This window comes from Barbus barbus (genome assembly GCF_936440315.1).
Source record: "Barbus barbus genome assembly, chromosome: 46".
Classification (NCBI taxonomy): domain Eukaryota; kingdom Metazoa; phylum Chordata; class Actinopteri; order Cypriniformes; family Cyprinidae; genus Barbus; species Barbus barbus.
Genome location: NC_136724.1, coordinates 13,964,598 through 13,980,839, shown reverse-complemented (window position 1 = coordinate 13,980,839; position 16,242 = coordinate 13,964,598). Strand labels below are relative to the sequence as shown.

The following is a 16,242-nucleotide window of genomic DNA, read 5'->3' as shown; positions in this document are numbered from 1 at the left end:
AATAAATGTGGTCATCAAAGAATCCAGAAAAACTGAATCAATGCTTTCACAAAAATATTAAGCAGCACAACAGCTTTCAACATTTACAATGAGAAATATTTCCTGAGCACCAACTCAGCATATTAGAAAGTTTCAAATTGTAATAATACTTCACAATGTTACTATTTTTTACTATATTTTTATCAAATAAATGCAGACTTGGTGAGCAGAAGAGACTTTGAAACATTAATAAGTCCTACCTACCCCAAACCTTTGAATGGCAATCTAATGAAAATTATTAAATTATAAAAGAGATTATAAAAGAATGCAAAATGGGTACATGTTTCAGACTTTTGCACCCCACTTTATCAGCTTTTGACACTACATATCAATTACTCTTCAGTTACTTGAATTTTAGCATTTCTGTGCATGTCATTTATATTTCGTTTTTAAACTCTGCATTTTATTAATGACGTGTGTTCTTAGATGTTGGTGGCTCTGAAGTGTCAGGAGGATTTGGACCGAGCAGTTCAGGGATTGAGCTCCAGCTCTGGAATGAACCTACTGAGAGTGATTCTGAAAACACCTCCCAACAACCAAGTGAGTCCAAGCCAAAACAAAGCAAAGCAACCCAAACTAAACCCAAACCAAAGCCAAAACCAAAACAACACCTAAACCCAAATGGAAACCCTAACCAGTACATGAACTAGTTCTCAGACCACATGCTTACAACTACACATCCTTTACTGTTTAGACCTTTGTATTATTCAGGTAAAATAAACAACATACATTTTGTTAAAAAAAATTTTTTTTAAATTAATTATAATATTTATGGTTATATTTAAGTTATATTTTTAGGAAAAACTAAATTATTCTGTAAAAACCTTAATTAAGGATGTATTCTCTTTTAATGTCTTACATAATTTTGCCACTGAAGCTCTTTTAAGGTTGCGTAGACGTTTTTATTGAAAACGAACTACTATATTTTTTTATTTTAGCAGAATTCGTTATATATGTCCACCTCTCCACAGTTCCTTCAGGTGAGCGGCCAAGACAAGCAGAGCGAGATGAAGTCATCAAGGTCCCTGGGAGATCTCAAAGCCTCGGTTCTCAAAGGCTCTGAACGAGTGCGCAAACACTCTACAGGTGCGTCACGCTGGCTCACACACACACCCCTAACACACACACACAGCAGTCAAAACGGCAGTATATAATGGCTTTATCATATGCTTTGTTTGCACTTTCTCCATCAGGCCTGGAGAATGGCATCAAAGAGCTCAGTGACGTCAGGGCTGTTAGAGAAAGCCTGGAAAAATCATTTAGGATGTTTTGAATGGCAGAAGAGTGGATTAAAATCATCAGTTTGATACCGCTTCCCTGTGCGATTGCATTTACGTTATATTTGGCTAGTTGGAATCAGTTCGCTAGAAATGCATGTACCAAATAAACAGTTTACTTGAATGCACATTCTGGAATATCAATTTGGGTGCTTGTTTACATGTCAGTCATGTAGAATCCTTTTCTCAGAGACATCACATTTGTATTTTTGTGCCTCCTTATGGATTTAGGTACTGTTTTTGCAATCTACGCCAATACGGATACCGTTTTCAAACGTCTTTATATTTCAGTGTAATAATGGAGTATTAGTCTGCTTGCAAATGCAGTCCATGAAATGCACGTATATGCAAATTCAGGCAGGAAACCAATGACAGAAGTCATATTTGACTGATGTAGCATTTAGGACGCTGTAAGGACAATCAAGGGTATCTTGAGTTTGATTCAGGCTCTGTTTTGTAAAATCATTTCATTGTCAGTCTCAGATCGTAGAGAGCACCAAAGACTAGTGGAACGAGTTTGTAGTGTTTGAAAAGGTATCTCTCACAGCTTTTTGCTCTGTCAGCAGTGAAAGAGTGTGAATTCACACCCATTTGTCATGTCTCTTTTAACATGCAAACACATATTAATGACACGAAACATGTTTGTTTGTCTTCATAGTGTTTTAAATCTGGCAGCATGGCATTTTTTTTGTAAGGTAATATTAATTAGATGTAGGTCTGATCAGGTTATTAACTGTATTCAGCAGCCAATAAACAGTGAGAAGTGAAGTTCATAACATGAATTTTATGCAAAACATGACCGAGTGTTGTCTCCAAATAGAGCGTGTATAGAGCCAAGTATTTTTCAGAGATAGAGAGCTCAGTGACAAACACTCTTGCTCACCCTCTCACGTTATTTTAGTGTTTGGCACCATCGCTTTGTTTTCACACCTGAGAACGAGACGAGAGAGAGGAGATAGCTCGCTTCCTGTTTCATACCGAATGATGGAGGATGTAGGTTTTTGCTGGCTGAATGTCAAGGATGTATTTTTACAGATTTCAGTGTCAGAGCAGTCAGCATTTGTCATCATAATGGGGTGAAGAAGAAATACTTCTGCACTGCCTACATAGCATGTTTTGCAGTTGGTTTGTATGATGTTATGCAGTTGGTTAATAAAAATAGCATTTAAAAAGGTCATGTCATGAAGAACTAGTTGCTTTTTTAAATCCAAAAATAGTCATGGTTATGACATCACATTCTTTAGAATAGGGGTAGTCCGTTTCGGTCCTGGTGTGCCGATGTCCTGCAGAGTTTAGCTCCAACCCTGAAAGAAACCTCACCTGCCTGTAGCCCTAGTAATTCTGAAGACCTTGATTAGATTGTTCAGGTGTGTTTGATTAGGGTTGGAACTAAACTCTACAGGACCGCGGCACTCCAGGACCATCGTTGCCCATCCCTGCTTTAGAACATTAACATAACCTCCCACATTCACTGTATCTATCATAGTTCACTTATGTATTGAAGTATTAAAGGTACAGTAACAAAAACAGCCTATTTTATTCCTAGAAACTGAGGACAAATGTTACTTCCTAAAATATTAAAACATAAGAACAGAATTTTAAAGAACTTTTGAATTAGAAATCTTTTGTAACATTATAAATGAATTTACTGTCTTTTTTAAAAATGTTTTTAGCAATTTTAATATCAATAAATATAATTAGAATCAATAATTTAATTTACAAAATATGTCTCAAGAGTCAGTAAGGTTTTTTCCCCAAAATAAATAGATACTCAATTTCCCAACAGTGTCAGTAAAGATTTTTACATTATTACAAAAAAACCCCATCTATTTCAAATAAATGCTATTCTTTCTATTCATCAAAGAATCTTAATTTTTTTTATAAATGTTTCCACAAAAAATGTTTTTTTTCTAAAAATAAATATTTGTATTAATAATGATAATAATAATTGTTTAATAATAATGTTTCTTTTGAACCAAATTTAGCATATTAGGATGATTTCTGGCGGATTATGTTGCATGAAAATTCAACTTTGCATCACAGGAATAAATTACATTTTTAAAGAGAAAAACAATTAAAATTGAAAACATTTATTTTAAATTATAAAAATATTCAACAATATCCTGCTTTTACTGTATTTCTAATCAAATAACTGCAGCTTTGGTGAGCATAAGAGACTAAAAAAAACCTTACCAACCCCAAACTTTTGAACAGTATTTGTATACACACAAACTGTATATAGTTTTCATATTGAAGTATTCATCAAGTATTCATATGCTCCAAATATATAGGTGTATTTTGAAAACATTTTAAATAATACATTTTAGTGCATTTATCAGTATTAGTTTTTGTGTGCATTGTTGGCATCACAAATATTTTACAGTGTTATACAATAAAAATTCAGTTACACATAAAGGAAAATGTAAATGGATATAATAATTATAAAATAATAGGAAGAGCAATGGCGATAGTGCCATCATGCTTTTTCTCCATCCTTTCTTGTCACATTTTTTTTTTTAAATGTTAATGCCTTTCTTTTTCATTAAACTCTCTGTATTCATCCTCCATTTGCGCTGTCAAATCCTCCTTTTCTTTATTTCTCTCCATCAGCTCTGTTTTGTCTCTTCCTCACACATTCTGCTCACATGTACCTGTCACTCACACCACGCTTCCATCCCAGTCATTATTCACCTCAGTCTGCTCGACTTCTTTTTGTTTCTGGCATCCTGAACTCTGTTATTAGTTGCTGTGAAAGTATTACTATTCCAGACTTTTTTTTTTTTTTTTTTTTGCATCAGACTGCGTGATGTGTCATGCTAACCTTACTCCGTCTGTCTGCAGGTTCTCTGAACACGGGCCGCACCTCACCCCCTCCGGGCAGCGTACCAGAAGAACAACAGCAGATCGCTCGGCAGGGGTCTTACACCAGCATCCACAGTGAAGGAGAGTTCATCCCAGAAACGCTCGACTCCAGTGTAAGCCTTTGTTTGGAGCTGTAGATTACAGCTGTGATTAAAGTTACATCAAGACTGTGCTTTCACACATACCACGTATTTTTAAATAGACACTTTTAACACTTTAAGCAATGATTAACACTTATACACAGCTGGGTTATGAGTGTTGCATCAGAAATAAAAATTCTGTCATTAATTACTCACCCTCATGTAGTTCCAAACCCGTAAGATCTTCGTTCTTCTTCGGAACATAAATTAAAGGGGTCATATGACGATGCTAAAAATAACATTATTTTGTGTATTTGGTGTAATGCAATGTGTTTACACGGTTTAAGGTTCCACATACTGTACATTAGAGCTGGGCGTTATGACCAAAAATTGATATCACGGTATTTTTCAAAATTATACTGGTTACACAGTATATGATGGTATTTTTTCACGCATGACCATGTGTTAACCACATTTTGTACTGATTGAGAGAGGAAATACTGCAGTAGATTGACTTAGAATGCCCTAGTTTACTGTCATGATGAGTGAATATTGTTGAAAAATTCCACACTAAATAGTGACTAAACACGAGACATTAATACGTTAACCAGGAGTCACTTTTATTATCGCGACATCGTCTGATAAAATCAACATGCATCTACACTAGAGAGCGGCTATGAGGTGGTTTCGGCTATATCAATTTTTTGTCTCATGCAGCACACTGTCTGCGTCTGTGTAACAAACTAAAAAAACAACAAACAAAAAAGTGCATAATATTAACAGACGATGTATGCTCATATTTATACTTTGAAACAGTCAGTAAGCGGCAGATGCTTGGAAACGCTGTTTTGAACTCATTTACTGACGAGTCTGCTGCGATACAGCCAGCTGAATGTGTTGCTTCTCTGCTGCTCACTGCACAGAACAGGCAGGGGGCGGTGGATATTTGTGGCGATCAGTGTGGTGGATATTGTGGATGAGTTCTTCTGTATCATCACGTTCTACTAGTTCCACAGCTTCAGTTTCGGAATGCATAGTAACACATACAGCTGTGTCCTCACCACAGTGCAACTGTGAAAAGAAACCTCTCTCAAACAGTGTCGCATTCTGAACGTTGTTTAAATTACATACACCGGTATTAAAAAAATTATCATATCATAACAAAAATAAACACCGGTATTCGGTATGAACCGGTATACCGCCCAACACTACTGTACATTATTGTTGCTCCTCTCTGCCCCACCTTTGTGAAACATATAGATTTTTACAAAGGTTATCTTTCTGAAAAGACCAGCTTGCTCTGATTGGTCAGCTATCCAGTGCGTTGTGATTGGCCGAATATCTCAAGCATGTGATGGAAATGTTAAGCTCCTTACCATATTTGGAAACACACAGCGTCTCCACGACATGGCGGCAGTGACATAGTACTGCAGCGAGAATATAAATTGCGCCTTCTTTCTTTGCGTATACATTTGGATGGTGTTATGCAAATCGTCCAACACAGTGACGCAGATATGTGGGGGCCTGTTTGAATGAGGCGTTTTAGGAAGGTATGGTTGAGTCTTAAATTTTAGAAAGAATATCTCTTTGAGACTTTAATCTTTGCGACTTTACGGATCTTATCTATGCACGAACAGCTTGTAACACTCCAAAGAGAAAGGAAAACATGAAATCACGTCATATGACCCCTTTTAGATATTTTTGATGAAATCTGAGAGCTTTATGACCCTCCATAGAGAGCAATGCAACTGAAATGTTCCCAGACCCAGAAAATGTAGTAAGGACATTGGTAAAATAGTCCATGTGGTTCAACCGTAATTTTACAAAGCTACGAGAATACCTTTTGTGCACAAAGAAAACAAAAATAGCGACTTTATTATTCTCCTCCAAGTGACTGTCTTCCGCCATTATGGAGAGTACCACGACACATCAGTTGACCGGATAGTTTAGATATAGCAACTTCAGAGCCAATCAATATTACCTCAGTTTACCAGTTAAATTTAAATTAATTTGCCTCAAGCCAAAGCTTAAGTTCCTTGATTTAAGCTGTTAATGTAGGTGGAGGAAACACTGAAGTGGAAGGTATGCTAAAGTAAATCTGAATGTCATCAGTATAGCAGTGGAAATTAAACACATACTGTTTGATTAATTTCCAATTGGTAAAATATAAATAGTGAAAAGAAGAGGGCCCAAGACAGAACCTTGAGGTATGCCAGAACTGATGGATTTGGTGGGTGATTTGTATTCCTGGTATATAACAAATTGATTATAATAATATAATAATTTAATTTAATAATCGCTAACAAAGTGTGAAAAGTCCAATGAAAATAAACAATAATGAACTTTTTTGGTCTCTCATGTTCTTTTGCCCTGTACTTTTATTTGTTTAAAGTGTACAAGATGTTACTGTTCTGTGTAACTGTGCTCTTTATAACAGTCTGGGGAAAAGGAAGCTCGGACATATTATGGGCATTGGTTCATGGAAAATCTTACGTCAGTCTTGTCGAGGGCTAAGGTTCAGATGCACAAACCATAATGAAAGATGTAATGCAATGAAATTATGTCATTTATTTTTTGTCTGTAGATTATGGAACCGTTCGGGAGTGCAAATGGGTCACTTTCCAGCAGCTGTCAGTCACTGGACCAAGCACTGGACAGGTGGGCCAGACACCTCTATATTATGAACTTGTGTGTGTATCAGGGATGTACAAGACTACATTTTTAAAAAGACCACCCTACTAATTGGGGTTTAAGAAAGCCTGGTATTTACATTTGGCAGATGCTTTTATCCAAAGTGACTTACAAATGAGGCACATCACAAGCAATTTATCATACAAGAGCCAGCAATACTTGCAGTACTGCAGTGGCACGTTTGAAAAACTGTGGGTGCACAGCAGATTGAAACAAATGCAATGTTTATGAACTTAAAACGACTTAACAATGCACAATGTGAACGTACAGCTATAGTGATGGTAGGTTTTTAAATACTGTATATATTTTTTTTTATTTTGAATTTAAATCGTTTTTTATTTTTTTATTTTGTTGAACTGTATGTTTATTTCATTTGTAGTCTTTTGACTTTTCCTATTTTCTATTTTTTCAAAGTTTTTGAATAAATAACAGTAAAAAATAACTAAAACTATTAATAAAATTATCGTTATTTGAAATAAAGCTGAAATAAAATAAAAGACGAATATTAACCAAAAAAACGAAATTTAAAAAAAATAAATGTTGCCTTGGCAACTAATTGAAATATAAGCTGAAATACTAAAATGACTAAAACAGAAAAAAAATTAAAGCTACATAGAAATTGAAAATTAAAATAAACTGAAAACATGAAAATAAAAGTTAATTCAAAATATAAATAAACAGTATAATAGTTTATAAATTATACTAAAATAATTTTGCTGCAGAAGTTTGTGTAAACTGATAACATTTAAATGTTGGTTTTAAATTTCTAGTGTTTTCTGGTGCCATTATTGAAATAATGTTATGTAATTGTGTAAAAAAAAATTAGTTTTTAATACTAAACAAAAATTCATTATTGAGCTTTTTTAAATTTCAGTTTAGTTTATTGGAGTCAAATTTTATTCATTTTAGTGTTGGTTTTTCCAAATTTAATTATTATTATTTTTTATTTTTTTTACGTTTTCAGTATTTATCCACAAAAATATCAAAAATATTCTCACTGATCGACTAGCTGTTGGGCATTGTTTTAAAAACAGCAGAAATACAGTCACATTACTAAAATGTTGTTTAGTATCGTCACTACTTGTAGTTAGATGAAATCAAACTAAAAATGCCTTATTTATAGTTGTCTCTGCATTTAAATGGAAGAATGTTTTTGGACGATGGAAGAATGTTTTTTTAATGTTCCAACAAGTACGCACTTCACCTTTAATGAGTATATTATAATAATTACGGGTAGGGATATCTGATAAACGTACCAGCTGCCCAGAAAGGAAATGGAATCAGGTCGTCACAGAGGCCAACCAGGAAGCCCTGGATGTCACCATGGCGACAGCTTGCTTATCAGGACGCCTGGATTCCAGTGCTATCGCTCACCGCCTCTGCTCTGCTCAGAGAGAGAGAACGAATGAGAGTGAAAGAGAGGAAGATGGAGAAAGAGAGTGGGTTGATCTCACCAATCTATTCTGCTCTCTGTTTCCTGTGTGCTATTGTTATAAAAAGAGTCGGTCAATAATGCAGTGTGAAACAAAAAACAGGGGAAAGAAAGAGTGAGAATGAAAGACAGGAAAGTGAGAGGGAGAGAGAGAGAGGGAAAGAGAAGGGAGATAATAATACCTGCACGAGCCTTATCTGGCTTTTAGCTCTCAGAACAATGGCAGGAAACAAGTGCATGGAAATTTTTCCCCTCATACGGGTGTGTGTGTGCCCATTATCCGGGGTCTCGCCGATCCCCCCGCTCCGTACTGACGTCACCGTCCGACAGGGATAACGGGGTCGGGGCAATAACAATCACTTTGTCTTTCTGCAAATTAACTCATGACTTTTTTGTTATTGCCATTGCCTGTAAGAGTTCAAAAGCATTTTTTTTTTTTTCATCTTAATGTCAACAATAAAATCGTTCCCAATTACTTTTTTAATGCAACTAATTTACTCTGAAGGTTTCTCTGTGAATGTTATTCCTGCAATATTTCATAAAAAATATACCAAGTTGCTCCACCTCTTAGGCTACGTTCACACAGCAGCAGAATATGGTTGTCAATCCCGTATTTGAGTCCTTAATACGGTTACATTCACACACAGTACGGTTATTTACGGATGTGACAACCGCATTCTGTAACCGAACTCACACCCGTAAATATTCAGGATTCACAACCGCATTCTCGGAACACACGCGCTGTGAGAACGGAACAGGACTGGACTACTAGTTGTCTGTCACGTCATACAGCGCGAAAGAGAGCCGCTCTGCCGCACAAATGCGCGTCTAATGTGTGTTACGTGTTTTCATGTGTTTTCTGTAACTTACAGTGACGGAGAAATGTGCTGCGTGTCATCTGAATTTTTTTTAGATCCCGTCAGTTTTCCACTGGATGTGCTCCCGTAAGTTTTGTGTTCTGCGTGCGTCCACGCGATTCAAACCCAAATTTAAAAGCTGCTGTTGGTTAATGAAGATTTGACGAATGAACTCGCGGCTCGATTGGACTCTTGTCGTGTCAGAAAGTGATAAGACTTTCAGTTTTATGGACGTCGCCATCTTTGATTTTACTTTGGTCACTGTCGCTATGGTTACTGGTAAGGAATAGGGGCTTGACTCCTGTTGCAAGTTCATACAGACAGCATTCTAAACATAACGGTAAGCGGCTGTGTGAACGAGATATTTCGAGACTCACACCTGTAAAGAAAATGCGGTTGTCAATTCCAAAAACTAACTGTGTGAACGTAGCCTTAAATGACTTTAAATTTATGCTGACATCATCAAGTCCTCTTATTAGACCCCGCCCCTTTAAAAGGATAAAATCAAGTCTTGCTTGTCACTTAAGTCTTGTTGATTATCCCTTTTCACACTGAACTGCATATTATTCAAATAAACAAGGTTGCAATTTGCTGATTTATGTTGACTTTAAGCACAGATATTGATTGGGCGTCTTGATTGGCAGAGGGAAGATCAGTGTCATTTTTTATATCATCCTCGTGTGCAAGAGCCTCTTTGTTTTGTGAATCAATGCCAGCTACAGCTCACATTGATTTAAACAAAAACAATAATCTTTGCTGTCTAACTACCCACAGCTGAGCGAGTGATGGCAGATCAGATCATTTGTTTGCCTGGAAAATATGATTAATCTGTTTCTGAATCTGTTTTCTGCATAACTGAGGCATCACTGAGGACTTGAGAACACAAAAATATACTTATGAAAAAAAAAAATTGATGCTGTGCACATGCAGTTGAGTTAAATACCAAATGAAATGCCATTTTAAAAAAAGTCAGAATTTGAGAGAGCGAAACTATAGATTAATTCTAAAACTTTTATTGTTTATTATATAATGCTGTTCAAAAGTTTGGGGTCAGTAATGTTTTTTAAAAAGTCTTCTTAAGCTCGTCAAGGCTGCATTTATTTGATTAAAATGCAATAAAATATTGTTAAAATAGTAATGTTGTTAAATATTTTTTTGAAATGTAACAGTTTTCTAATTTAATATATTTTGAAATGGTCTTCAGTAGTCTTCAAATAGTCTCAAGAAACATGCGAGATTAACATCAACGTTGAAAACAGTTGTGTTTTTTGTGAATATATTTTTTCAGGCTTTGATGAATACAAAGTTCAAACTGAGACTTGTTATAGCACTTGCATATTCTTGCTCTTTTGTTGATTTTGATTGCTTCCATTGTCCTCATTTGTGAGTCGCTTTTGATAAAAGCTTCTACTAAATGTAAATAAAAGCAAAATTGCTTATAAAGTGAAAAGATGGTGGCCTACATGTCCACATACTTTTTGGAGTCACTACATTTGACTGACACAATGCTTTCGTTGTGCTATTCAAAAGTTTACAAAACCCTGATGAATGGTCAGACGTTAGTATGTCGGGTCAGATATCAGGTAAAGAAAATCTCAGCTTAACGACAGGTGGCAGGTGGTCACATTGGCACGACGGGACTGTGCAGTGCAGGAATGTAGGCCAGGCAGACGGTGCGGCCCAATCTCACCACTGCCCACAAGGGAGTAACAAGCAAAAATAACCCATAGTTTCTCCTTCTTCTCTCCTTGTGTTTTCACAGCCCGCCATTCTCCCAGAACAACCGGGACAACAATTACCTGAACCACAACTATGAATACAAAGGTGAGGTTGACATGAGCAAGTGAATATGGATTTCTGTCAGAGCTGTGGGCTTGTTTTAATGGTCTCTGCTCCATTATACAACTGGTTCTCTATGACAGGGGCAAAGGTTCTTCCTTTGAGCTGTTGACTGTGGTCACTCTGTGTTGCTAATGGGGCGTCTCGTCAAAACAAGACTGTACATTTGCAGTCCTGTTGAATGTGGCTGTGACTGTACCTCTGTTCCCAAATATAGTGAGCTGCTTTGATGTTTACTGCCTAGATAGGCAGCTATCTTCTAAGGGAGCCTCATTGGTACCCTGTACATAACCTTGTTTTTGAAGCACATGGGAGATTTGAGTCAAAATTGATTTCTGCCATTGATTTTCACGTGAAATGTATTATAATTATAGAATTTTAGTGTATTTTAAGTTGGTTTATTTTGTATTAATATTTTCTGTTCAATTAAAGATATTTATAATAGTATTCTAAATATCAGAATAATATAATAATATTCAAATAATAAGATAATATTAGAATAGTAATAAAAATATGGAGAATGTATTAAAATGCTATAATGCTATAATCATAAGTATAAACTGTAGTTTATACTTATAGCATTTTAATTAAATTGTATTGTTTTATTATTCTTTTCTTAATTAAATAGAATATATTTATATTTTTTAATCTTCATCCCATTTTTTGTAGATTTTTTTTTTTGTCTTCCTTGCAAAGGATTATACCTTTTTGGAATCAAAATTCCGTTAAATATAAGGTTGTTTTTTAAGACTATCTTAAAGTTCTAGTTACTATATCTTATTATTTTTAATATTAATATTATATATCTCATTGGCAATTTTTTTGAGCATAAATTTAGCAAAATGTAATTTAAAAAAATTTGTGTATGCACACTACTGGTCAAAAGTTTGGAATAATATTTTTTTTAATGTTTCAAAAAATGTTTATTTTGCATTTATGCTGCATTTATTTGATCAAAATACAGCGAAAATAGTAATATTGTAAGATTTTATTACAATATAAAATATTTGTTTCATTACATTTATCTTGCTTAAAGGACATTTAGATATTTAAACTAAAAAGATATTGATTAAGAAATCGATTTTTATATATTATTATATATCTCTTTGGTTATTTTTTTAGCATAAATTGAGCAAAATTTTATAATAATAATAGAAATAGATTTTTTTTTCAGTTTGATAAGTCTGTCTGCGTTGGCAGTTCACTAGGTTTTTGGAACAGAGTTATAGACCTGTATCGATGGAGAGAAAATGAGATTTTCTCTCTCCTTTTTCCCTTTCATTCCTTTTCTTCTGCTGTGCTGAGCGATTGAAAGTTACTGGAGTGGTTAAACAAGGAGATTTTCTCTCATGTCCTTCCCTGGTTAGTATTCTCTGTCTCTCCTTTGCTCTGTCACTCTCGCTCTCCAGCTCTCACGCTCATGCCCAGCTCTCCCTCTGTTGTTTTTCCTCTTGAGCGGCGATCAAATAGAGCAGGCCTGCCTGATAATGAGATAGTAATCTTCCCCAACAGAGGGAGGCCAGTCACACACACATGCACAAAAACACTTTTCACAGAAACTTTCCTTTTTACACACAAACCATTTACATCCCAGTCTGTTAAAGAATAAAAAGAGCTCTATGATATTGACAACGTGCGTGTCTTTCCATTGAAGGCCAAGCACACTCATACATGCATTCAGATCCCAAACACTGAGGATTTCTCCATAGAGAGCAGGCCGTTTTTTTTCCTCTGGTCTTGTGAGTAGATTTTTCCTCTCTGCACTCTGCTTCTAAACAGAGCAAATCACTGGGTCTCCCTGGGAGACGGGCTGCAAACAGCACATGGGGAGGCAGTCGACTCACTCAACAGCTGCTTTCAATTGCATGCGGCATCAGAACGCAACACTCCTCCGAGCTAGTCAGGGTCGCCTGCTTGTGTTTACGCACAGCCACTTACTCTGTCCTGCTCATTCTTTCCCGTCCTTTTCTTTTTGTCCCTAACTTTTTCTTTTTTACATTATAATCTTTTTTTCAGTCTCTTTATTTAGAGGAGAAATGGGTGAATCACAATTGCATTGCTTTTTTTGACATTATTTTCATGACAGTTAGTAACTTTTTTGTCAATTCTTTTTTTTTTTTTTACAGTTTAAAATATTCAAAGAAACAATGCATTATTATTACTTGTAATGCAAAATAATTTTTAATGACAATTAAACAGATTTTTGGCCAGATTCCATGTAATTTTATGGGGGTAAAAACAACTGTAATACACAAATGCCATACATAATGTAATACATAAATCATCCTGTCTGGGCAGTTTTTTTTATTAGAACTAAAAAATTAATATATTATTAAATTAGTACTTATTATATATAATTATATATTGCACTTAATAGGCCACACACACACACATATGTATATATATATGTATATATGTATATATATATATATATATATATATATATATATATATATATATATATATATATATATATATATATATATATATATATACACATATATGTATATATATATATATATATATATGTATGTGTATATGTATATATGTGTGTGTGTGTTAGTAATCTATTACAGTGCAAAAAATCTCTTTCTTATTACTGAAATTATATATTGGAGTGAAGATCTATAAAATATACTTGGGTAATTTCCTTTTTTTGTGTGAGATTTATCCAAATGTATTATTTTGTGTATTATTACAGTAATGCAAATAAGTTTTTTTTTTTTTTTTTTGCATTACAATAGACTACTAATAATTGTTTACATATACATTGGACATTTCCGTAGTTTTTGTGAGATTCAACCAAATTGAACCATTTTCACATAAGCTGGACATGTCCTTAAATTCAGTCTCATAGCCGTCTGCTCTGTAGAGCAGTAGACAGCTCAGTTGTTTATAATGGGAGTGTTCTAGTTTTGAATGAATGAAGTGCCCTGGCCTGTGGTAAAGACTCAAGAGCTCCTCACTACAGCAGGCCCTGCTTATCTGATTTTATGAGGTGTCCCTCACAGTTTATTCAGCGACTACATACATGGTCACATATCTTAATGTCAAATACTCTGTCAGTTTCATTATCAATATTTGCTGTTTTCTGTGAATGAAGATTAAATGCTTGTTGGTAAACCATTGCTCATGTCAACCATGCATCTAACCGGTCTGTATGTAACTGCTCCACCTGCAGGGCGTCATGGGAAACACGGGACCTTCCCACGCCAGTTCCACATGTCCAGTCGCAGTAAAGACTACGGTGACGGTAAGCTGTCCTTTACCAGAAGAATGTGCATGCAACGGTGCTATTTATAACTAAACAAACAGTGACTGTGTGTATGTCATTAATTATTTTGAAATTATTTATGAACTTCATTAATCAAGTTTTTTTTAATGAGACTTAACTGAGAGCTTAAATGTAAATGAAGTTGAATAAAGTAGTTCATAATGCTAAAAAGAGTTAAAATCTATAAATAGTATAATTTATCATTTATAATGTAAATGCTATTATAATTTGATAATCATTTAATAATCATTTCAGAAAATGCAATGAAAGTTAGTAGTTTCTGTCTGGGTTTGATGAATTTATTCTAAACAAATGGTATCACATATGTTTTGTTTCTCTTTTATAATTACACCATTATTTTTTTCACAAAGTAACGATGCAAGTTTGCATGAAAACTGGTGTTAAGAGCAAAAACTTCAGTCTGGTATTTGGAGCCTCTCCTCAATTCTCAGAGCGCCTAATTAGTAAATTAATTCTTTGGTTAACATTTAGCGGATGCTTTCTTATCCAAAGCAAGTCACAATTCGCTAATTGCATACAACGTCCCTCTGGATTGTGTTAGCGTGGAGGGCATTGCTCAATGGCACAGAACAGGACCGTGTTCTTGCTGATTCTCCTACTTGGAATCAAGCATGCGTTTGCAGCCTACATCCATAAATTGTTAGTCTGCCACAACCAAAATACAAAACACATTTTCATCTAGAGGGCTAGTTTATGCTGATTTGATGCTGTTACACAGGTGCTGATATTTTCAACAGGGATATTACAAATTCCTTACATTATGTGCAGTGCTGGAGGCAGATAAAGATGTCCATATGGCTAACATGATTTGAGTTTCTCCAGAACTCGAGAAATATATTAAAGACCTAGTGTGTGTGTGTGTGTGTTTTATTTGTGTTTCCCCTGATGGGGCACACTGACTGTTACAAAACACTGTACTGAGAGGAGCTTCCTGCTTTGTGGAAAGGTTGATGGAGGAAGTGAGAGACAAAGGAAAAGAAGAGCGTGAGAGAGAGAATTAGGGAATGGGAGGAAGAGGAATATAAAGATGTTTGGACATGTTGATTGCATGTGCCTTAAAGCATGAAGAGATGATTCAGAACATCTGAATTCTGCAAAGATTTAATTAGTTTATAGGGATTGTTATTTATGCATTTGGTAGATGCTTTTACCAAAGCAGATTTGAGTGTTTTTAAGGTAACAAACAATGTATCATGTGTGTTCTCTGGCAGTCAAACCTATGAGCTAGACGTTCTTAGTGCCATTCTATAGAATAAAAAAAAATAAACTTGAAAATTAAATGTGGACACATGTATATTAAAAGTGGGAAACCTGGAAATATCAAAGAAATTTAAAATTGTGATTTAAAAAAAAATATATAAAAAATGAACACAATTTTATATATAACTTAATACAACTTAGATATAACTTTTTAATACAGCTTTTATAAACCCAGTATACAGTAATAGAAAAAAACGGGAAAGTCTCCAAAAAGATCATGGAAGTTTATTGCTCTAAAGGTGTATTTGTATTTTGTATCATGTGCGCCTAAAATATGTGTTTGTATCCAGGTCGAAGGACCTTCCCTCGAAGCTTTATGCCTCAAGAAAACCTGTTTCAGCTGGTCCCGTCCAGCCGTACACGCAGCTATAATGGAGAAAGCACCATGCTGTACAGTGGAGATCTGCACTCCATCAGTTGGGCTGAGAAAAACAGCCAACACAACACTCCTAAATGTAAGAACACATACGTGCATACACACGAGGACACTTATGCAGACCATTAGAAAAGAAAATGACTTAACGCATATTTACACACTTGCCTTCAGACCAGAAGTGTCTGGTTGTAGCATAACCATGAACATTTTCTCAGTGCATAAGTAGGGCTGCAC

At 35.1% G+C, this 16,242-nt stretch overlaps 1 protein-coding gene across 1 annotated transcript in view; it reads left to right on the top strand.

Moving 5' to 3' along the window:
• The window catches only part of LOC306865033 (mitogen-activated protein kinase kinase kinase 3-like), a 56,753-nt gene that overhangs the window by 29,303 nt on the left and 11,208 nt on the right, over positions 1-16,242 (top strand). Inside the window, exons 7-13 of the mRNA XM_079409361.1 lie at positions 466-579; positions 1,011-1,125; positions 4,158-4,291; positions 6,843-6,916; positions 11,001-11,062; positions 14,259-14,330; positions 15,923-16,087. Of these exons, the coding sequence (XP_079265487.1) occupies positions 466-579; positions 1,011-1,125; positions 4,158-4,291; positions 6,843-6,916; positions 11,001-11,062; positions 14,259-14,330; positions 15,923-16,087 (736 nt within the window). The remainder of the gene's footprint in view (positions 1-465; positions 580-1,010; positions 1,126-4,157; positions 4,292-6,842; positions 6,917-11,000; positions 11,063-14,258; positions 14,331-15,922; positions 16,088-16,242) is intronic.